Source organism: Bos mutus, chromosome 6, assembly GCF_027580195.1.
Source record: "Bos mutus isolate GX-2022 chromosome 6, NWIPB_WYAK_1.1, whole genome shotgun sequence".
NCBI classification, from domain to species: Eukaryota; Metazoa; Chordata; class Mammalia; order Artiodactyla; family Bovidae; genus Bos; species Bos mutus.
In genome coordinates this window covers 22,874,447-22,896,844 of record NC_091622.1, presented here as the reverse complement: position 1 = coordinate 22,896,844, position 22,398 = coordinate 22,874,447, and the positions used below count along the sequence as shown (strand labels likewise).

At 38.8% G+C, this 22,398-nt stretch overlaps 1 protein-coding gene across 2 annotated transcripts in view; it reads left to right on the top strand.

Annotated features, from left to right (window-relative positions):
- BANK1 (B cell scaffold protein with ankyrin repeats 1) overlaps window positions 1-22,398 on the top strand; it is a 322,108-nt gene that overhangs the window by 118,203 nt on the left and 181,507 nt on the right. For both annotated transcript variants that reach the window (XM_070372094.1, XM_070372093.1), the window contains exon 6: window positions 7,604-7,709. In XM_070372094.1, the coding sequence (XP_070228195.1) occupies window positions 7,604-7,709 (106 nt within the window). The remainder of the gene's footprint in view (window positions 1-7,603; window positions 7,710-22,398) is intronic.

The window sequence follows — 22,398 nt, the reverse complement described above, 5'->3', positions numbered from 1 at the left end:
GGGCTGGCTCTGACTGCCCTCTGCAGAGGATGTCTGTGTGCTGGTGTGAATGGTGTCTGTAACAACCCCATCCAAGTACAGCCTTCTGCTTTTACTGTCTAGTTCTTTAGAGCATTCAGATCTTCAATCATAACGAGCATTTGTAAACAACCCTAAAAAACAAAGCACAAGTCAAACACCGTTAACAAGGTTCCTTCGTAGCTTTATTCATATAAACAACAAAGTAGGAACAAACCCCAAATATTCCATACCTCTTCAGAAATTAGAAGACTAAAAAACCTTGTGGAAAAAATGTGTTTGTTTACATTTACTAAAAGTCGTTATACATTCTTATGGTTCTCTTTATTAAGTAGTATTGATAATAAGATAAAGAAATAAAGTAGAATATAATTTGGGAAATTTAAATTGTGTTTAGCATTCATGAAATATGCTTCTACATTAAACCATATCAAGACATAGGAAATTAAGTAACATAAATCTTTAATAAGGAAAATTAAACTTCTAAGAACTTATTATTTTTCAGAGATCAGCCATTTAGTTTCATCAACCTTATTAAGTATCAACACACAAACAAATATACATCAGTTATGCACAAGTCCCTCTCAATAAATCTGATGAACATTTTTAAATTTAATGTAACTTGAATTTTCAGCAGCAATTAACACCATGGAACAAACTTACTGTCTTGATTTAATTTTTTCCCTTAACTTCCAGGAAGACATGTGTTCCTGGTTTTCTTCCTACATCCTTTGCCTTTCATTCTCAATATCCTTTGCAATCTCTTCATTGTAGATCTATAAAATAAAATCTTAAACCTATCCAGTTTTGATTCTTAGACACCTATATTTTTGATGGATATTTCCTCTGCAGTTAATCGCATTGGCTTGTGAGTTATACACCAACTGTGGATTTCCTTTAAGCCTATCTCTCACTGTTCTCTAACTCATGAAATTACATCATGGTCAATCTAGTTTAAAAGCCAGAAACACTCAGCCTACAAATTCAATCCATTATTAAACCATAGCAGTTTTACTTACTAAATATTGCTCACTTCTCTACACATCTCTCTAGTTCTGACACTTTAGTGAACCTTTTCTTCTTGCCTACACTGCTAGACTAATCTCCTAACTGGTTCCCAACTGTAGGTTTTGCACACACCCTACTTATCAAGTCCCTGGTCTGTGAGGTTATTTTAAAAAGAATGATGTCAGCATATAATTCTCTTGCTCAAATAATTCAATAGATTCCAGTTGTTAAATGGATTAAAAAAAATCATTAGCATGAAAAATATGGCCTTGATGTCACTGTCCCCTCTCACCTTCCAAGTTAATCTTTTTAATAAAGTAATTTATTTTTAGTTGGAGGATAATTGATTTACAATATTGTGCTGGTTTCTGCCATATATCAACATTAATCAGCCATAGGCATATGTATGTCCCCTCCCCCTTGAACCCCCTACTCCTCTAAGTTGTCACAGAGCACCAGATTTGAGCTCCCTGCGTCATATAGTAAATTTCTACTAGCTGTCTAGTTTTACATATGGTAATATATATGCTGCAGTGTCTCAATTTCTCCCACCCTCTCCTTCCCTCTCTGTGTCCACAAGTCTGTTGTCTATGTCTGCGTCTCCACTGATGCCCTGCAGATAGGTTTATCAGGACCATCTTTCTAAATTCCCTGCTGCTGCTGCTAAGTTGCTTCAGTCGTGTCCGACTCTGTGCGACTCCATAGACGGCAGCCCACCAGGCTCCCCTGTCCCTGGGATTCTCCAGGCAAGAACACTGGAGTGGGTTGCCATTTCCTTCTCCAATGCATGAAAGTGAAAAGTGAAAGTGAAGTCGCTCAGTCATGTCCGACTCTTAGCGACCCCATGGACTGCAGCCCACCAGGCTCCTCCATCCATGGAATTTTCCAGGCAAGAGTACTGGAGTGGGTTGCCATTGCCTTCCCTATATATGTGTTAATATGAGATATTTGTCTTTCTCTTTCTGACTTACTTCACTCTGTATAATAGGCTCTAGGTTCATCCACCTCATTAGAACTGAATCAAACGTGTTTCTTTTTATGTCTGAATAATATTCCATTGTGTATATATGTACCACAACTTTTTTATCCATTCATCTGTCGATGAAATCTAGGTTGCTTCATGTCCTGGCTATTGTAAATAGTGCTGCAATGAACATCAGAGTATATGTGTCTTTTTCAATTATGGTTTACTCAGGGTATATGCCCAGTAGTGAGGTGGCTGGGTCATATATAGTTTTATCCTAGTTTTTAAAGTAATCTCCATATTGTCTTCCACATTGGCTGTATAAATACATTCCCCACCAACAGTGCAGGAGGATTTCACTTTCTCCACACCCTCTCCAGCATGTATTGTTGTAGAATTTTTGATGATATGGCCATTCTGACTGGTGTGAGGTGATACCTCATTGTAGTTTTGATTTACGTTTCTCTAATAGTGATGTTGACCATCTTTTCATGTTTGTTCAGTTCAGTTCAGTTCAGTTGCTCAGTGGTGTCTGACTTTGTGACCCCATGAATCGCAGCATGCCAGGCCTCCCTGTCCATCACCAACTCCCGGAGTTCACTCAGACTCACGTCCATCGAGTCAGTGATGCCATCCAGCCATCTCATCCTCTGTCGTCCCCTTCTCCTCCTGCCCCCAATCCCTCCCAGCATCAGAGTGTTTTCCAATGAGTCAACTCTTCGCATGAGGTGGCCAAAGTATTGGAGTTTCAGCTTTAGCATCATTCCTTGCAAAGAACACCCAGGACTGATCTCCTTTAGAATGGACTGGTTGGATCTCCTTGCAGTCCAAGGGACTCTCAAGAGTCTTCTCCAACACCACAGTTCAAAAGCATCAATTCTTTGGTGCTCAGCTTTCTTCACAGTCCAACTCTCACATCCATACATGACCACTGGAAAAACCATAGCCTTGACTAAATGGACCTTTGTTGGCAAAGTATGTCTCTGCTTTTGAACATGCTATCTAGGTTGGTCATAACTTTTCTCCCAAGGAGTAAGTATCTTTTAATTTCATGGCTGCAGTCACCGTCTGCAGTGATTTTGGAGCCCCAAAAAATAAAGTCTGACACTGTTTCCACTGTTTCCCCATCTATTTCCCATGAAGTGATGGGACCAGATGCCATGTTCTTAGTTTTCTGAATGTTGAGCTTTAAGCCAACTTTTTCACTCTCCACTTTCACTTTCATCAAGAGGCTTTTTAGTTCCTCTTCACTTTCTGCCATAAGGGTGGTGTCATCTGCATATCTGAGGTTATTGATATTTCTCCCAGCAATCTTGATTCCAGCTTGTGCTTCTTCCAGCTCAGCGTTTCTCATGATGTACTCTACATATAAGTTAAATAAGCAGGGTGACAAAATAAGCATGGTCAACAAAAGAGTCCGAAATGCAGTCTTGGATGCAATCTCAAAAACAACAGAATGGTCTCTGTTCGTTTCCAAGGCAAACCATTCAATATCACAGTAATCCAAGTCTATGCCCCAACCAGTGATGCTGAAGAAGCTGAAGTTGAACGGTTCTATGAAGACCTACAAGACCTTTTAGAACTAACACCCAAAAAAGATGTCCTTTTCATTATAGGGGACTGGAATGCAAAAGTAGGAAGTCAAGAAACACCTGGAGTAACAGGCAAATTTGGCCTTGGAATATGGAATGAAGCAGGGCAAAGACTAATAGAGTTTTGCCAAGAAAATGCACTGGTCATAGCAAACACCCTCTTCCAACAACACAAGAGAAGACTCTACACATGGACATCACCAGATGGTCAACACCAAAATCAGATTGATTATATTCTTTGCAGCCAAAGATGGAGAAGCTCTATGCAGTCAACAAAAACAAGACCAGGAGCTGACTATGGCTCAGATCATGAACTCCTTATTGCCAAATTCAGACTTAAATTGAAAAAAGTGGGGAAAATCACTAGACCATTCAGGTATGACCTAAATCAAATCCCTTATGATTATACAGTGGAAGTGAGAAATAGATTTAAGGGCCTAGATCTCATAGATAGAGTGCCTGATGAACTATGGACGGAGGTTCATGATATTGTACAGGAGACAGGGATCAAGACCATCCCCATGGAAAAGAAATGCAAAAAAGCAAAATGGCTGTCTGAGGAAGCCTTACAAATAGCTGTGAAAATAAGAGAAGTGAAAAGCAAAGGAGAAAAGGAAAGATATAAGCATCTGAAGGCAGAGTTCCAAAGAATAGCAAGAAGAGATAAGAAAGCCTTCCTCAGTGATCAATGCAAAGAAATAGAGGAAAACAACAGAGTGAGAAAGACTAGAGAACTCTTCAAGAAAATTAGAGATACCAAGGGAACATTTCATGCAAAGACGACTCGATAAAGGACAGAAATGATATGGACCTAACAGAAGCAGAAGATATTAAGAAGAGGTGGCAGGAATACACAGAATTGTTCGAAAAAGATCTTCACGACCCAGATAATCACGATGGTGTGATCACTGACCTAGAGCCAGACATCCTGGAATGTGAAGTCAAGTGGGCCTTAGAAAGCATCACTATGAACAAAACTAGTGGAGGTGATGGAATTCCACTTGAGCTATTTCAAATCCTGAAAGATGATGCTGTGAAAGTGCTACACTCAGTATGCCAGCAAATTTGGAAAACTCAGCAGGGGCCACAGGACTGGAAAAGCTCCATTTTCATTCCAATCCCAAAGAAAGGCAATGCCAAAGAATGCTCCAACTACCACACAATTGCACTCATCTCACACGCTAGTAAAGTAATGCTCAAAATTCTCCAAGCCAGGCTTCAGCAATGCGTGAACCATGAACTTCCAGATGTTCAAGCTGGTTTTAGAAAAAGCAGAGGAACCAGAGATCAAATTGCCAACATCTGCTGGATCATGGAAAAAGCAAGAGAGTTCCAGAAAAACAATTTCTGCTTTATTAACTATGCCAAAGCCTTTGACTGTGTGGATCACAATAAACTGTGGAAAATTCTGAAAGCGATGGGAATACCAGACCATCTGACCTGCCTCTTGAGAAACCAATATGCAGGTCAGGAAGCAACAGATAGAACTGGACATGGAACAACAGACTTGTTCCAAATAGGAAAAGGATCATGTCAATTTTAAAGATAAGTGTTACTCAATTTAAAAAGAGAAACTAAATTATTTGTTCAGACTTCTTTCCCCAAACTAGCCTTTGCACTTAATTTCTTCAGTCAGTGCAAATGCTAGTTTGGGGAGTGAACTCTCCTCATGAATAGATATGCACTTTTCTCAATCACAGTGATTGTATTTCATGTGTTATATCTGAGGGCTCACATCAAAGTATTTATTTAAACTCTTAAGTAATTCTGTTGGGTAAGTATTATTAAGGTCCACAACTAATGAGTCCTGAAGCAGGCATTTCAACAGAGGTTTCTCAGATCTCAAAATATATTTTCTTCCTGGTATCATTGTTTTCAAGTTATTTAAAGATATTCTACAGCTACATGAATACCTAATCAATATAAATACAAAATATTTGAAGGAGGTGTTAAATTGCATTGTTTTATACTCTTAACATTTATTTTTGCATATGTGGTCATGACATGTTTGAAATGACTCAGAACTGACTCACTTAAAACTTAAAAAAACTAATTTGACAAAGGAAAATATCTCTTTCATCTTAGCCCAATTTACTTGTTTATTCTTTTACATTAAGTGCTTAAAATTGAATACTTATAAAGTGAAAAGCAAAAGGCTTTTTGTAACCAGAAAATGTTTGTTCTGTTCTCTGTCATTCTCTTTACAAGCTGTAGGAGGAAATTTTGTCTAAGATATGTAAACTATGTATCAAATTTTCCTTTAAATGTCTACTGTGGCTGGCTTTCATAGCACACATTATGAACAATGGAATAAACGAAGTGAATCTTATTTTCTTTTACTAGGGAAACTTAAGGAAACATAGAAATTTGTTATAAGAAAAACAAGATGTTTTTAGTTCAACCATTGCTTTTCTTTTTAGATGCCTGAAAGTAAAATGCTGCAAATGATATATTTTGTTTCCTATTTTGAACATTTCACAGCCTTCCTATGATTATTTCACTGAAATCATTTCTCTTGTTAAGATTCTTTACTACTACTATATTTCTCTACCAGATTTAAAAAAATAACTTAGTATTCTGTAGTCAACCTTAGAGGTTTATTCATTCAACATCATTATTTTAAAACCTTTTTCCTTGCCTCTTGTCAGCTATTAAAGGTGGGAAGACTAGATTTTTATATTTTTAACCATCTTTCTAGTTAGATATGGGCTTGCAAGTGGCTAAATGGTAAAAAAAAAAAAAAAAAAAAAAACTGCCTACCAATGCAGGAGATGCAGGTTTGATCCCTGGGACAGGAAGATACCCTGGAGGAAGAAATGGCAATCCACTCCAGTATTCTTGCCTGGGAAATCTCACAGACAGAGGAGCCTGGCGGGCTACAATCCATGGGGTTGCAAAGAGTCGGACAATACTGAGCCACTAACACTTTCATTCTGCTTTGTGTTACATGGCTATAGCTTTCATCCTTTCTCTTCACTTCTAAACAGGACTTTTAGAAAATCCAGAAAGGCTTGAACCACTTTATTATTTGAGGTATGCAGATTATTGAAAAACGAAGAAATAGAGTAACATCATTTTTTTCAACCCAATCATTTAATTTCTGTGACTTCATATTGGCAGTCTATCTAATTTACTTGGAAATCATTTCAAAAGTCTTTAGTAGATATTTTTGTTCCATAATCCTCTCTCCACCCCATGGCTTTTGTTCATTGGCCTACTTTCTCAGCTTTAGTCATCTAGGTCACAAGTCAGTTTAATCCCAGCCATTGCTTCACAAAACACAATTTAAAAGAAATGGTAGCTTTTGCAGTCCGTTATGTCTTTGGTAGTACAAGACCAGTAGCTCCTCCCAAAATGTTCAGATTAGGGAAATAAAGTTGATATATAATTATTTTATATCTACAGGGGAAAAAATAGGTCAAGATGAATATTCACCCTCACTTTGACACAGAAGTAAAATAATCTCATTTCTGACCCTTAAATTGAAGAATCAGATTCATCATTTTATCTCATTTATTAAAATGAGGCATATATTTTAACAGAATTTATTATTGAAACAAATTACAGTGTTATCATTGACTTCATATAAAACTCTTCTAAAATTAGTCAATTTTCAAGTCAATTAGCTCATCCAAAGAGAGTAAGTGAAAATTGCTCAGCCCATGGAATTGTCCAGGCCAGAATACTGGAATGGGTAGCTTTTCCCTTCTTCAGGGGATCTTCCCATCCCAGGAGTCAAACCCAGGTCTCCCACATTGCAGGCAGATTCTTTACCAGCTGAGTCACAAGGGAAGCCCAACCAAAAGCAAAGACTTATTTCTTGCATTCATTTTTCTATTATTCTAATAACTGGCTTTTTTCCAAGTCCCTAATATTTTATATTATTATTTTTAAAAAGTTGTAAGGATTATTAAAGGTTACCCAGGATTTATCCCAGTCAATAATTTTTATTATATTACACTAAGATGTTTCTTTGTAAATAATTAAACTAACAAAACATTTCCTTTTCATTTGAAAACAGAGTGACATTGATGAACTTGATGATATTCTCACATCAACATTCAAACATGAGATACCATACTATGAATTCCAATCACTCCAAACTGAAATCTGCCCTCAAAAAGAATGTGAGTATTTTCCAACTGCATCAATTATTCTTTTTGTCACATTTCACTCTATATAACTGCTTAATAAATATTATAGCAAAGAATATAGAATTGCTGATGAAATGTTTTCAAAAACTCCCATCCCCTGGTGAAAGAGCTGGTTTTTATTCTAAGGAAATATTTGGATAATGAATGAGGAAAATTGTTCATCATAGCATTATTTATAATTACCAAAAATGGAAATAACTCAGTCCTTTAAAGATAGGTAATTGATCAAATAAATTTTGGTACGTATGTTAATGCAACCATCATAAATTTTATTATAAACTGATTTGCTGACTGGAGTGATGCTTTGATTTATACTTAATTGCATAAAAGTAGGATATATAGCAGGAGATAGAGTGTGAGCCTGTTTTAAGAGGTACAAATGTTTAATAGCATATGTTTGAGTGTATATATATAAATGCACACACACATATATATGTGTACATATACATATATAAATCAATAGTCTGAACAGATATGCATCTGCTAACAGTTATGCATGGGTTCTGCTCTTTCAGGGATTACATTTTTTCATTTTGCTAAATCTTTGTTTTCTACAGTGACTGCATATTATTTTTATCAAAGATATATACATATACATATATATAAAGGAAAATATGTATAGGAGCTACTATAATAAAAAACCGTACTTCTAAATGGCATCACAAGCTCAGTAGCATGCATTGTTTATTGCTTATTCCTATGTTCTTTGTTGACACACTGTTTCTAATACAGTTTTATGCTCAGTATGCAAACACAATGATGGAGATGTAATGGTGAGTAAGACAGGCATGGCTACAGGACATGAGAGGTCTCCTATAGGTATACTGTAGGGCTGATGAGCAGAGGTTTTCTTCTATAGAGTTTCTGTGCTATTTGAAATAGTTTTATCATCAGGCTGTCAGGCCTGAGGGAAGCAGGAAGAAAAGAATAGGAGCCTTAAGGCACAACTGATTATGATTCACCCAGATGTGCTAGAACGTGCATTATGTGTGGTAAGGCCACATTGTGGGGACAGGGCAATGGTAGGCTGCTTTTGAATAAGTAATCTTGTGAGAATAATCCACATTTATTTTATTTCCCACATACATTTTAACAATACACAGTTCACTTACAAAAGTTAGACATTAAGTTGGGATAGAAAAGGAACATGACATGATCCCTTACTTAAGATACTCATCGTTTAACTGGAGAAACAAGATATTATGTATGTAATCATACTGCTGCTGCTAAGTCGCTTCAGTCGTGTCCGACTCTGTGTGACCCCAGAGACGGCAGCCCACCAGGCTCCCCTGTCCCTGGGATTCTCCAGGCAAGAACACTGGAGTGGGTTGCCATTTCCTTCTCCAGTGCATGAAAGTGAAAAGTGAAAGTGAAGTCGCTCAGTCATGTCCGACTCCTAGGGACCCCATGGACTGCAGCCCACCAGGCTCCTCCATCCATGGGATTTTCCAGGCAAGAGTACTGGAGTGGGGTGCCATCGCCTAAAAAATGTACCACACTCCATGAAACTGATTACATTGACAATAGAATTTTAGGGAAAAGCTGTATTAGTTTTCAAGATGTGTTTCCTAAAGGAAATAGGATTTTACCTAGATCTTAAGTGATGTGTCTCAATGAGAAAAGAGAAAAGAAACAGGAATTCTAAGGAATAGAAAGTGTATGTAAATGTATGAAGATGAAATGATGACACAATTTTTACAAATTCCCTCAGCATTATATTTAAGTCTGTGGAGTTGGAGAGGATAGGATGTCTTTGGTCTCTCATTTAGAGATAAAGAATTCTAGGTAAGTTTGAAAGTGCTTCTTATTGTCTCATTCATGTTGAAGGATCTGAATTTTAGAGTTGGAAAGGATGGGATAGACTTGGTCCTTTATTTTTTTTAGGAAAATGATTCTTTATAGTTTAAATTGAAGCCCTGATAATGTGGATCTGATTCAATGGGTACGGGGAATAGTTAAGCTTCTGCTTTTTAAACAAACTTCCAGGTAAAACTGATGTTGCTGGTTCTCAGACCTTGAGTATCAAGGGTTTAGAGCAGTGGTTCTGAAACTTGGTGCATATTGTAGTTAGCTACAAAGCCTTCAGAACATCCTATGCCCAAGCCACACCCCCAAATTAATAGAGAATCTTTGAGTGGATTCCAGCTATCAGCACTTTTTCAAGTTTTCCAGGTAATTCCAGTGGGCAGCCAACTTCATCAGTCTCAGTTGTTTCACTGTATCAATATTGCAGACCTGCCAAATAATTCATCCTCATATTGATCTTTGACACCAAGAAAATATTACTCTTTATTAAACTTTCTATTTTATTAATTAGAAAGTTAATAACATATGAAAACTTTGAGCCATTATTAGACTGTAATGATTATTTTGTATTTGGAAAAATATTTTTATGAAACAATTGCACTTTTGAAAAGAAGTTAAATATAGTCTAGGATAGTTCAATATAATCTAGGTAATTCATTCAAAAACCATATCATTGGGTATTGCTAGGTGGCAGAAGCAAACATAACATTAGGCCCTAATCCCTAGTGGAAGTACAAAATAACATAATACAAATTGCATAATAAAATATGCAACATAGACATGAATATGGCTGAATTAATGTTTTGCTTGCCTCATTGACCCTATAATCTTGACTCAGTATCAGCTTCAAAATATCTGATCATTAAGACCTTGAACTTACATTTTCATAATGTTCAGGATGAAAGGATGATAAGATTTGAGAAGTCTTTTATACATGGAATAGAATTAATGATATTTTGTTGAAGAACTTCTATAGAAACACTACTAGAGATATATGTAGCCTAGTTCTACATAGAAAGAAAAATGTTTTCACAAATTAGAAATTACTAATCTTAGTACATCATAAGAAATGCTGGGCTGGAAGAAGCACAAGCTGGAATCAAGATTGCTGGGAGAAATATCAATAACCTCAGATATGCAGATGACACTACCCTTATGGCAGAAAGTGAAGAGGAACTAAAAAGCCTCTTGATGAAAATGAAAGAGGAGAGTGAAAAAGTTGGCTTAAAGCTCAACATTCAGAAAACTAAGATCATGGCATCTGGTCCCATCACTTCATGGGAAATAGATGGGGAAACAGTGGAATCGGTGTCAGACTTTATTTTTCTGGGCTCCAAAATCACTGCAGATGGTGAGTGCAGCCATGAAATTAAAAGACACTTACTCCTTGGAAGGAAAGTTATGACCAACCTGAATAGCATATTGAAAAGCAGAGACATTACTTTGCCAACAAAGGTTTGTCTAGTCAAGGCTATGGTTTTTCCAGTGGTCATGTATGGATGTGAGAGTTGGACTGTGAATAACCCTGTGTATGAGACAGCAAAAGAGACACTGATGTATAGGACAGTCTTATGGACTCTGTTGGAGAGGGAGAGGGTGGGAAGATTTGGGAGAACGGCATTGAAACATGTATAATATCATGTATGAAACGAGTTGCCAGTCCAGGTTCAATGCATGATACTGGATGCTTGGGGCTGGTGCACTGGGACGACCCAGAGGGATGGTATGGGGAGGGAGGAGGGAGGAGGGTTCAGGATGGGGAACAAATGTATACCTGTGGCAGATTCATTTCGATATTTGGCAAAACTAACACAATATTGTAAAGTTTAAAAATAAAATAAAATTAAAAAAAAAGAAAGAAAGCTGAGTGCCGAAGAATTGATGCTTTTGAACGGTGGTGTTGGATAAGACTCTTGAGAGTCCCCTGGACTGCAAGGAGATTCAACCAGTCCATTCTGAAGGAGACCAGCCCTGGGATTTCTTTGGAAGGAATGATGCTAAAGCTGAAACTCCAAAACTTTGGCCACCTCATGAGAAGAGTTGACTCATTGGAAAAGACCCTGATTCTGGGAGGGTGGGGGCAGGAGGACAAGGGGATGACAGAGGATGAGATGGCTGGATGGCATCACCGACTCAATGGACGTGAGTTTGTTTGAACTCCTGGCGTTGGTGATGGACAGGGAGGCCTGGTGTGCTGCGATTCATGGGGTCGCAAAGAGTCACACACGACTGAGCGACTGAACTGAACTGAACTGAATCTTACTCCCTGAAAAGAAAATTAGGAACAGAAAGAAGCAATATCGAAGGTATTTTGCAAAAAATATTTTTAAATGTTTTCCCCAAATATGAATTTCACAATGCCTGAAGTTCTGTGTACCTCTTTCAGTTCAGTTCAGTCACTCAGTCTGTCCGACTCTTTGTGACCCCACTAACCGCAGCACGCCAGGCCTCCCTATCCATCACCAACTGCCGGAGTCCACCCAAACCCATGTCCATTGAGTAGGTGATGCCATCCAACCATCTCATCCTCTGTCGTCCCCTTCTCCTCCTGCCCTCAATCTTTCCCAGCATCAGGATCTTCTCAAATGAGTCGTCTCTTCACATCAGGTGGCCAAAGTATTGGAGTTTCAGCTTCAACATCAGTCCTTCCAATGAACACCCAGGACTGATCTCCTTTAGAATGGACTGGTTGGATCTCCTTGCAGTCCAAGGGACTCTCAAGAGTCTTCTCCAACACCATCGTTCAAAAGCATCAATTCTTTGGCACTCAGCTTTCTTCACAGTCCAACTCTCACATCCATACATGACCACTGGAAAAACCATAGCCTTGACTAGATGCACCTTTGTTGGCAAAGTACTGTCTCTGCTTTTTAATATACTATCTAGGTTGGTCATAACTTTCCTTCCAAGGAATAAGCATCTTTTAATTTCTACCTATTTAGTTTTCATTTTAAATCACCTGAATAGAATATAGGGGCAATGAAGAAATCAATGCAAAAGGAAAGAAATTGGGGAGGTTATTCCTCATTCTGACATGAGAAGTAAAGGTGATAAAAAAAATAATTGTAGTCATGTAAACTCTTCAAAGTAGTTACAAATGCATCACTGCTAAAATAAAAACAGGAAATTAGGAACAAATTTACACATAACACATTATCAAAACTTGTAGTGATTGAGTAAACTGGAGTTTTGGCATATAAATTGCCTGTAATGTTATAGATTCTTCCAGTTCATTTTTTTGATAACACAGCCTCCAAGTATAGGTTTTTTCTTATATCCTCCCAAGAATATCTTTTGCATATTCTCAAGTAAATTTCATGAGCTGATGGTTTTTTTGTTGTTGTTCACTCAGTCATGTCCAACCTCTTTGCAATGCCGTGGACTGCAGGACACGAGGCTTCCCTGGTGTTCACTATTTCCCAGAGTTTGCTCAGACTCATGTCTATTGAGTTGATGACACCATCCAACTATCTCATCCTCTGTCGCCCACTTCTCCTCCTTCCCTCTGTCTTTCCCAGCATCAGGGTATTTTCCAATGAGTGGACAGTTGGCATGAGGTGGTCCAATATTGGCACTTCAGCTTCAGCATCAGTCCTTCCAATGAGTGTTCAGGGTTGATTTATTTCCTTTAGGATTGACTGCTTTGATCTCCTTGCAGTCCAAGGGACTCTCAAGAGTCTTCTCCAGCACCACAGTTCAAAAGCATCAATTGTTAGGCACTCAGCCTTCTTTATAGTCCAGCTCTCACATCCATGCATGACTATTTTTTGTGTATCATTACTAAAAACAAAAATAAACCCTCATGAATTCTTAGCAGTTTAACATACTCTGCGTTATACTAGGTACTCTTCTAGATGCTGAGGGAGGTAGAGGAATGTGAGATAAATAAATAAAACCCATACACTCAGAGTGCACCCAAGAAGAGAAAATAAAATCACAAAAATTAGTATGACTAATATAGTGTGTTTTTCTCTACTAATAAGAGCTAATGCTTGCATGTTATGTACTCTGCGTTAAGAATAATTCTAAGAACCTCTCTTATTTTATATCATTTAATTCCTCTCAAAAAACCCATGGTAGGTACTATTTTCAAACCTGATTTACAGATGAGGCATTGAGAGTTTCTATCATTTGCTCAAATGGTGGCAAGGCTGGAGTGAATCCAGTCAGCCAGCAAAGGTTATTAACCACTCCTCGGCCACTGCCTCCCTATCCGCTGTGATGAGCTGTGGCTCTCTGAGGCTCAGGAGCCCCAGAGAAAGAGGGACAGTTGGAGTTAGCTTCTCGGGTAGGTGACCTTACTGAAGAGGAAAGGTTATGAATTATTTGTGCTGAATTATTTAAATTTATGGCTTTAATTAATAATTTATAAAGGCAAGTTTGAAATTATCTCAGACACTCTTTATGGTATTTTTTGCAATCCCCAAAACATAGTGATTTTTGTTTCATAGCACATTGTTTCTTCAAATCACCACTTTTGCCTCTGAGGGCAAATGCTGTCCTTTAGGAAGGAGCCCTGTCCATTTTGTTCATGAATTTATTCCTAATGCCTAAGAGAGTCTCTAGTACTCGGTAAATATTTACTGTATTAATTTGTTGGTGGCAATGAAGCTAACCATAGATTAAAATCAATAAAAACCTGGTAAGCATTAGGTACTCTTGCCTGGAAAATCCCATGGATGGAGGAGCTTGGTAAGCTACAGTCCATGGGGTCGTGAAGAGTCGGACACCACTGAGCAACTTCACTTTCACTTTTCACTTTCATGCATTGGAGAAAGAAATGGCAACCCACTCCAGTGTTCTTGCCTGGAGAATCCCAGGGACGGGGGAGCCTGGTGGGCTTCCGTCTATGGGGTTGCACAGAGTCAGACACGACTGAAGCGACTTAGCAGCAGCAGCAACCATTAGGTATCAGACTAGTATTATTGTTGTTTATAGGAATATAGGGCAGCTTATCTGGCTTCCCAGGTGGTGGTAGTGGTAAAGAAACCACCTGCCAATGCAGGGAGACGTAAGAGATATGGGTTCAATCCCTGGGTTTGGGAGATCCCCTGGAGGAGGGCATAGCAACCCACTCCAGTATTCTTACCTGGAGAATCCCATGGACAGAAGAGCTTGGCAAGCTGCAGTCCATAGGGTCACACAGAGTTGGACACGACTAAAGCAACTTAGCCTGCAAACAAGGCAGCTATTTAGAATATCACTTTCTTTTCTTTTCCTTTGTTTTCTATCATCTTCTACCTCTTATCTATGGCATCTGCCATTACCAGAATGAAAAATTGGCACGTGAGCCTTCTGAATGTGCTGCACCGAACTATACAGTGGCTCATGCTCATCGTGTCCGACTCTTTGCGACCCCGTGGACTGTAGCCCTCCAGGCTCCTCTGTCGAGGGGATTTACAAGGCAAGAATACTGGAGTGGATTGCCATTCCCATCTCCTGAACTATCTGTGCTCAAATGATTGAGACACATATGTTCATCTTCTCTGAGCTGACACACAAAAAATGTAGGTTTTTCAGGGTCAAACATAATACATTTAAATCTGTAAGTTTATCACAGGGTTAGGGAAAAGCATAGATACTCTCCATTAGGAACTGGTAACAAGAAATCATCTCTGTAACATTCACTATTTTTATTATGAAAAATGAACTCATGGGTTAGCCTTGATTACACACACATACACACACACACACAGCAGAAAGGGTTTTTTTTTCTTTTAATTATAGATTGAATAAGTTAATCCTTAAGGAACCCCCTGTTACTTTTGTAGCTGTTGTACAATTATAATTTTCAAACCTAGAGTTTCTATCCTCTGAAACGCTTGACAGGTCCAGAAATCCCCCAGACCGCTCAACTACTAACCTATCTGGAAACAATATTCATGAAGGGACTCCTTTGCTCTCTGGGTTTTGCCTTTACCAAATGATTACAGAATATCTTTTTAGTGTTACTGCAGGTGTGAATATTCACTGCATTTAGAACTTGTGTTTTTTATGTCTTGTTATAGTTTATTAGAACCACTGCAGCCATTTCCCTCATTGAGTTAGGATTCTCCAGAGAAATGGGATCAAGGGTATGTACCAAGAGAGACACAGTAAAAGGTTTACTTTAGGGAACTGACTCATGTGATTGTGAGGCTAGCAATTCTGAAATCGGCAGGGCAGGCCAACAAGCTGAAACTTCCAGCAGAAGTTGATGTTACAGCCTTGAGTCTGAAGGCAGTCTATAAACTGAATTCCTTCCTCTTTGGTAAACCTCAGTCTTTTCTCCTAGGGCCTTCAACTGATTGGATGAGATTTCCCCACAATATGGAGGGTAATCTGCTTTAAAGTCCCTTATGTAAATATTAATCACACCTAAAAAATACTTTCACAGTAACCTCAAGACTGGTGTTTGACCAACCAACCGCCCACAATAACCAAGACAGTTGACTCATAAAATTAACCATCACACTCACCATCCTTCTACTGTTCAGAGGTCAGCAGCTCTAAAAGACTGTAGTTTACCCACACACATTTAGGGATCCCCCAATAATCTGTTTGAAAAATCTTGGTCAATAGATTTGCAAAGCAGCAGTATCCAGTTGATAGAAAAATTTCTCATAATATCTTATCCTAGTTTAGACAATAAGGATATGCTGGTAGTTTGGTAACAGCTATCATTTGGGTCATATACATAATATTAACTCTTGGTCAAGGAAAAATAGATGTTGCTAAGAGTGTTAAGACATGCTGAATTGTGGAGTTATTACCACTTTCTTGTTTCATGAGAGTGCCTTTTGGTTTAACAACATTTGTTTACTATAGTAAGTGAAATAATTGCCTCCTAATGGTATTCACTGGAGAAGGAAATAGCAACCCACTCTTTTATTCTTCCCTGGGAAATCCCATGGACAGAGGAGCCTGGCAGGCTACAGTTCATGGGGTCACCAAAGAGTTGGACATGACTTAGCAACTAAACAGCAACAGCAATAACAAAGATATTCACATCCTAGTCCCTAGATCTGTGAATGTGTTACCTTAAATGATAAAAGAAACTCTGGGACCCTATTTCAGAATACTTCCTCTTCCACAAAAAAAAAAAAAACTGTTCTGTGGTGATTATTAATGTTTAGTGATACAGGAGCTAAGTTTATAACCAATATGCTCCATTCAAAGACACATTTATCTTATATACTTTGCTGCTGCTGCTAAGTCGCTTCAGTCGTGTCCGACTCTGTGTGACCCCAGAGACAGCAGCCCACCAGGCCCCCCCGTCCCTGGGATTCTCCAGGCAAGAACACTGGAGTGGGTTGCCATTTCCTTCTCCAATGCATGAAAGTGAAAAGTGAAAGTGAAGTCGCTCAGTTGTGTCCGACTCCTAGCAACCCCATGGACTGCAGTCTACCAGGCTCCTCCATCCATGGGATTTTCTAGGCAAGAGTACTGGAGTGGGGTGCCATTGCCCTCTCTTCTTATATACTTTAATGCCATATAATTGTATTGCCAGCAGCTACCCCATCAACACTCCTGCTTGGACTTCTCCATGACAATGAAATGTTACCTTCTTTAATGAATACCCCTTCTCTTCTACCTCATAAGTTTGTAGCCATAAAGCTGAATATTATCTTAAATCCAACTCTTTCCTTAGGAGCCTGAACAGCCTTTTCTTTTGAGTGTCTAATATCTCAGTCCTTGTGTATTTTTACTGCCACCTCTCTAATTCATTCAGGCCATCAGTTATTCCTCCTTCCTTCTGAAAAAGCTTCCTAGCAGGTTTCTCTAAAATATTTTACCTTTCTTTCCAGCCATCCTACATGTAGATGCTTCCCTAATCATTCTCATATTTAATTTATATTCTGCCCATCCACTACATATGACGATATTCCCAAAGCTCTAACCAGCCCTTTTATTGCCCAAATTTCCAAGATTACTTTCCTGCCTTAATTCACTTTTATTATCAAAATTATTTAATATTTTTTCAATAATAAATCAAGTTCTCAATACTATAAGAAGTCCTCAAAAAATACCAAATGCTCCTAACAAAATCTCACACATTTGTCAGATATGTTGATTTACTACTTGGTAGCACACATTCTAGTAAAGTAATGCTCAAAATTCTCCAAGCCAGGCTTCAGCGGTACATGAACCGTGAACTTCCAGATGTTCAAGCTGGTTTTAGAAAAGGCAGAGGAACCAGAGATCAAATTGTCGACATCTGCTGGATCATGGAAAAAGCAAGAGAGTTCCAGAAAAATGTCTATTTCTGCTTTATCGACTATGCCAAAGCCTTTGACTGTGTGGATCACAATAAACTGTGGAAAATTCTGAAAGAGATGGGAATACCAGACCACCTGATCTGCTTCTTGAGAAATTTGTATGCAGGTCAGGAAGCAACAGTTAGAACTGGACATGGAACAACAGACTGGTTCCAAATATGAAAAAGAGTACATCAAGGCTGTATATTGTCACCCTGCTTATTTAACTTATATGCAGAGTGTATCATGAGAAACGCTGGATTGGAAGAAACGTAAGCTGGAATCAGATTGCCAGGAAAAATATCAATAACCTCAGATATGCAGATGACAGCACCCTTATGGCAGAAAGTGAAGAGGAACTAAAAAGCCTCTTGATGAAAGTGGACAAGGAGAGTGAAAAAGTTGGCTTAAAGCTCAACATTCAGAAAACGAAGATCATGGCATCCGGTCCCATCACTTCATGGGAAATAGATGGGGAAACAGTGGAAACAGTGTCAGACTTTATTTTTGGGGGCTCCAAAATCACTGCAGATGGTGATTGCAGCCATGAAATTAAAAGACACTTACTCCTTGGAAGGAAAGTTATGACCAACCTAGATACCATATTCAAAAGCAGAGATATTACTTTGCCAACAAAGGTCCATCTAGTCAAGGCTATAGTTTCTCGAGTAGTCACGTATGGATGTGAGAATTGGACTGTCAAGAAAGCTGAGCGCCGAAGAATTGATGCTTTTGAACTGTGGTGTTGGAGAAGATTCTTGAGAGTCCCTTGGACTGCAAGGAGATCCAACCAGTCCATTCTAAAGGAGATCAGTCCTGGGTGTTCTTTGGAAGGAACGATGCTAAAGCTGAAACTCCAATACTTTGGCCACCTCATGCGAAGAGTTGACTCATTGGAAAAGACTCTGATTCTAGGAGGGATTGGGGGCAGGAGGAGAAGGGGACGACAGAGGATGAGATGGCTGGATGGCATCACTGACTTGATGGACATGAGTTTGAGTGAACTCTGGGAGTTGGTGATGGACAGGGAGGCCTGACGTGCTGCAATTCATGGGGTTGCAAAGAGTCGGACACGACTGAGCGACTGAACTGAACTGAACTGAGCACACATTCTTTGGCTTTCTGTGTGAAACCCATACAAAGGACAGTGGGTAACTTTCTACCTGGAAGCCATGTCCTGGAGGTAGAGTAACTAGACATTTGATCCCTTGATCCCAACCCAGCCCATCTTGTTTCCATACTCTTAGTGTTCCAAGTTTCCTGGATCTTTCTAGACTCTCTTGGCTTATTTCTAGGTTCTTGGTCCCTTTGCTGTTCAGAATCAGAAGCAAACATACTTGTAATTTTCAAAAGGTATTTTTTAAATGAACATAGGAACAAAATACAATTGCACATGCATATACATAAAGTTTCTAGAGAAATAACAAACTGCACCAAAGAAGTTTAATATTCCATTATTACCCTTGTTCACTTAATTTACGGTATCAAGATTCTAGAAATACAGTAATCTCGGTGGTATTATTTTTTGTCTGCAATTCTAAATAGGTTATGTCTACTCTTTCAACAGGATAGGAAGAGTGACGCCTCATATGTTGCATATGTGCTCCTCCAAAGCGATCAGATTCTTAAACCCAGTCATGTGCTGTCTTATAGATCCACAGAAATAGTAACATTTCATCTGACTCCAAACCCTATGATGAAAGGAATAAGAATGGAAATCATTACCTTTATTCAACTTTGCAAATATCATCCTTACCACCTTAGTTGGTATCTGATTAGCATCCAGGGAAAATTACCCTAAAACTATCTGTGGCATGGCCTCCAGCCCAGAAGAGTATCCTAAGTCCTGCAATTCTGACCCCAAACTTATAATTTTATAAATGAGAAATAGAGGTCCAGGGAAGTGACAGAACTTTCATAAGTACCACAGATTTAGTGGCTGAGCTGAAATTAGAAGGCAGATCCCCTGACTTTTTATCTTCTCTGGTGTGTGCTTCATTGTTTTGTCCATCACACATTGAGGGAATAAAGATTTACTATTCCAGATAATGATTTAAGAGAACAGAGGATTACATGCATGCACTTCCAGTTTGCATATGCATCTTACTTAAAAATTTTAAAGCAAACCCTGGGCATATTCCCATTTTATTATTCTGGGAAGCTAGGTTAATCTTTTGAAAGCTTTGGTTTGAGAACTTCAATCTAATTATTGGCCATCTTTTATAGGGATTATCTTGAACTGTTAGAAATGGCTCAGCCTAAATAAATATGTGACTTGATTTCTTTACTAGGTTCCAGGTCATCTCTTTATTTTTATTTCCAAAGCTAATGAAATTGAATTTTTGTTGGAAAATTCCTCTACCAGACATTTAATTCTGTTCCTCTAAAATTACCATTTGAAAGACATTGGTTGAAACAACTGAAAACTGAAAATTTGTCAGGAAAAAAAGTTAAAAGCAATTTGGCCACACCCTCGTGTGAGTTATGGCTTTTTTAACTTATACCTTGAAGGAAAAAAAGTGGAAGCAGTAACAGATTTTATTTTCTTGGTCTCCAAAATCACTATTGACAGTGCCTGTGGCCATGAAATTAAAAGACTCTTGCTCCATGGAAGGAAGGCTATGGCAAACCTAGATTGCTTATTAGAAAGCAAAGTCATCACTTTGCCAAAAAAGGTCCATTTAGTCAAAGCTATGGTTTTTCTGGTAGTCATGTATGGATGTGAAGTGAAAGTTGCTCAGTCGTGTCCAATTCTTTGCGACCCCATGGACTATACAGTCCATGGAATTCTCCAGGCCAGAATACTGGAGTGGGTAGCCATTCCCTTCTCCAGGGGATCTTTCCAACCCAGGTATCAAACCCAGGTCTCTCCCATTGCAGGTGGATTCTTTACCAGCTGAGCCACCAGAGAAGCCCAAGAATACTAGAGTGGGTAGCCTATCATTCTCCAGCGGATCTTCCCAACCCAGGAATTGAACCAGGGTCTCTTGCATTGTACGTGGATTCTTTACCAACTGAGCTCCCAGGGAAGCCCATATGTATGTGAGATGGACTATAAAGAAGACTGAGCACTGAAGAATTGATGCTTTTGAGCTGTGATGCTGGAGAAGACTCTTGAGAGTCCCTTAGACTGCAAGGAGATTAAACCAGTCATGCCTAAAGGAAATCAACCCTGATTATTCATTGGAAGGACTGATGCTGAAGCTCAAGCTCCAATACTCTGGCCTCCTGATGTGAAGAGCCGACTTACTGGAAAAGACACTAATGCTGGGAAAGATTGAAGGCAAAAAGGAGAAAGGAGTGGCAGAGGATGAAATGGTTACACAGTATCACCTGAATGGACATGAATTTGAGTGAACTCTGGAAGATAGTGAAGGACAGAGAAGCCTGGCCTGCTGCTGTCTGTGGGGTCACAGAGTTGGACACGACTTAGCAAATGAACAACAACAAGAGAACAAACAAAGAATCTTGATTAAATGAAAATTGCCACGAAATGAAATAGATGTATATTACAGATTAAGTACACTCTAAAAGTTTTTTTAAAATATCTTATTAAGGAATCTATTATTTTAATCTAATAGGTGAGATAAACAAACTATTTATAAAACAAATGCTGTGAATTTAAGAAATGATAAGCTTAAGGTCTTTAGGTCTCATAGGACTTTGGCTTCTGATTAAGATGTACAACAACATAAGAGTCTACTATTCTTACTGTGATAGGAAGAATAAGCAAGATGATCTTCAAAATCATAGTAGCCTTTTTAAATACAGCAGAAAATGAATGACAAAAGAAATCTGAATGAACTAAGTTCCAGGAAAGAACAAGTCCTTCACGATAGAGAAGCAACTCGTAACTTCCTTCATCCCTTACAGAGCAAAAAGATAATAACTCACTATAGATGAGGAGTAAAGAAAAACCAGCTGAATATTTAGCAAATATATAATGGCTGTACTTAAGCTAGTGTGATGAATGAAAATCCCAAAGAGCCCCAGTTACAGAGTGGGTCTGCATCACCCACTAACTCTTTTGTAGGTTGTCTTACGTGCACAAAGCTAGTATATCAATTCTGGAGGCGGGCAGTAGGTCAAGAAAGACCCTTAAAATACCTAAGGACCACTTGTTCGGTCTCTCAGTTGTGTCTGACTCTTTGAGAGCCCATGGACTGCAGCACTCCAGGCTCCCCAGTCCTTCCCTATTTCCCACAGTTCACTCAAATTCATGTCCATTAAGTCAGAGAAGCTGTCTAACCATCTCATTCTCTGCCACACCCTTCTTTTTTTGCTTGCACTTTTTCCCAGCATCTTTTCTAATGGATCTTTCCAATTGGATCTTTTCCAATGAATTGGCTCTTTGCATCTGGTGGCCAGAGTATCAGAGCTTGAGCTTCAGCATCAGTCCTTCCAATGAGTATTCAGGGTTGATTTCCTTTAGGATTGATTGATTGGTTTGATCTCCTTGCAGACTCCTTGCAGGACTCTCAAGAGTATTCTCTAGCACTGCAGTTCAAAAGCATCAATTCTTTGGTGCTCAGCCTTTTTTATGGTCCAACTCTCACATCTCTACATGACTACTAGAAAAACCATAACTTTGACTAGATGGGCCTTTGTCAGTAAAGTGA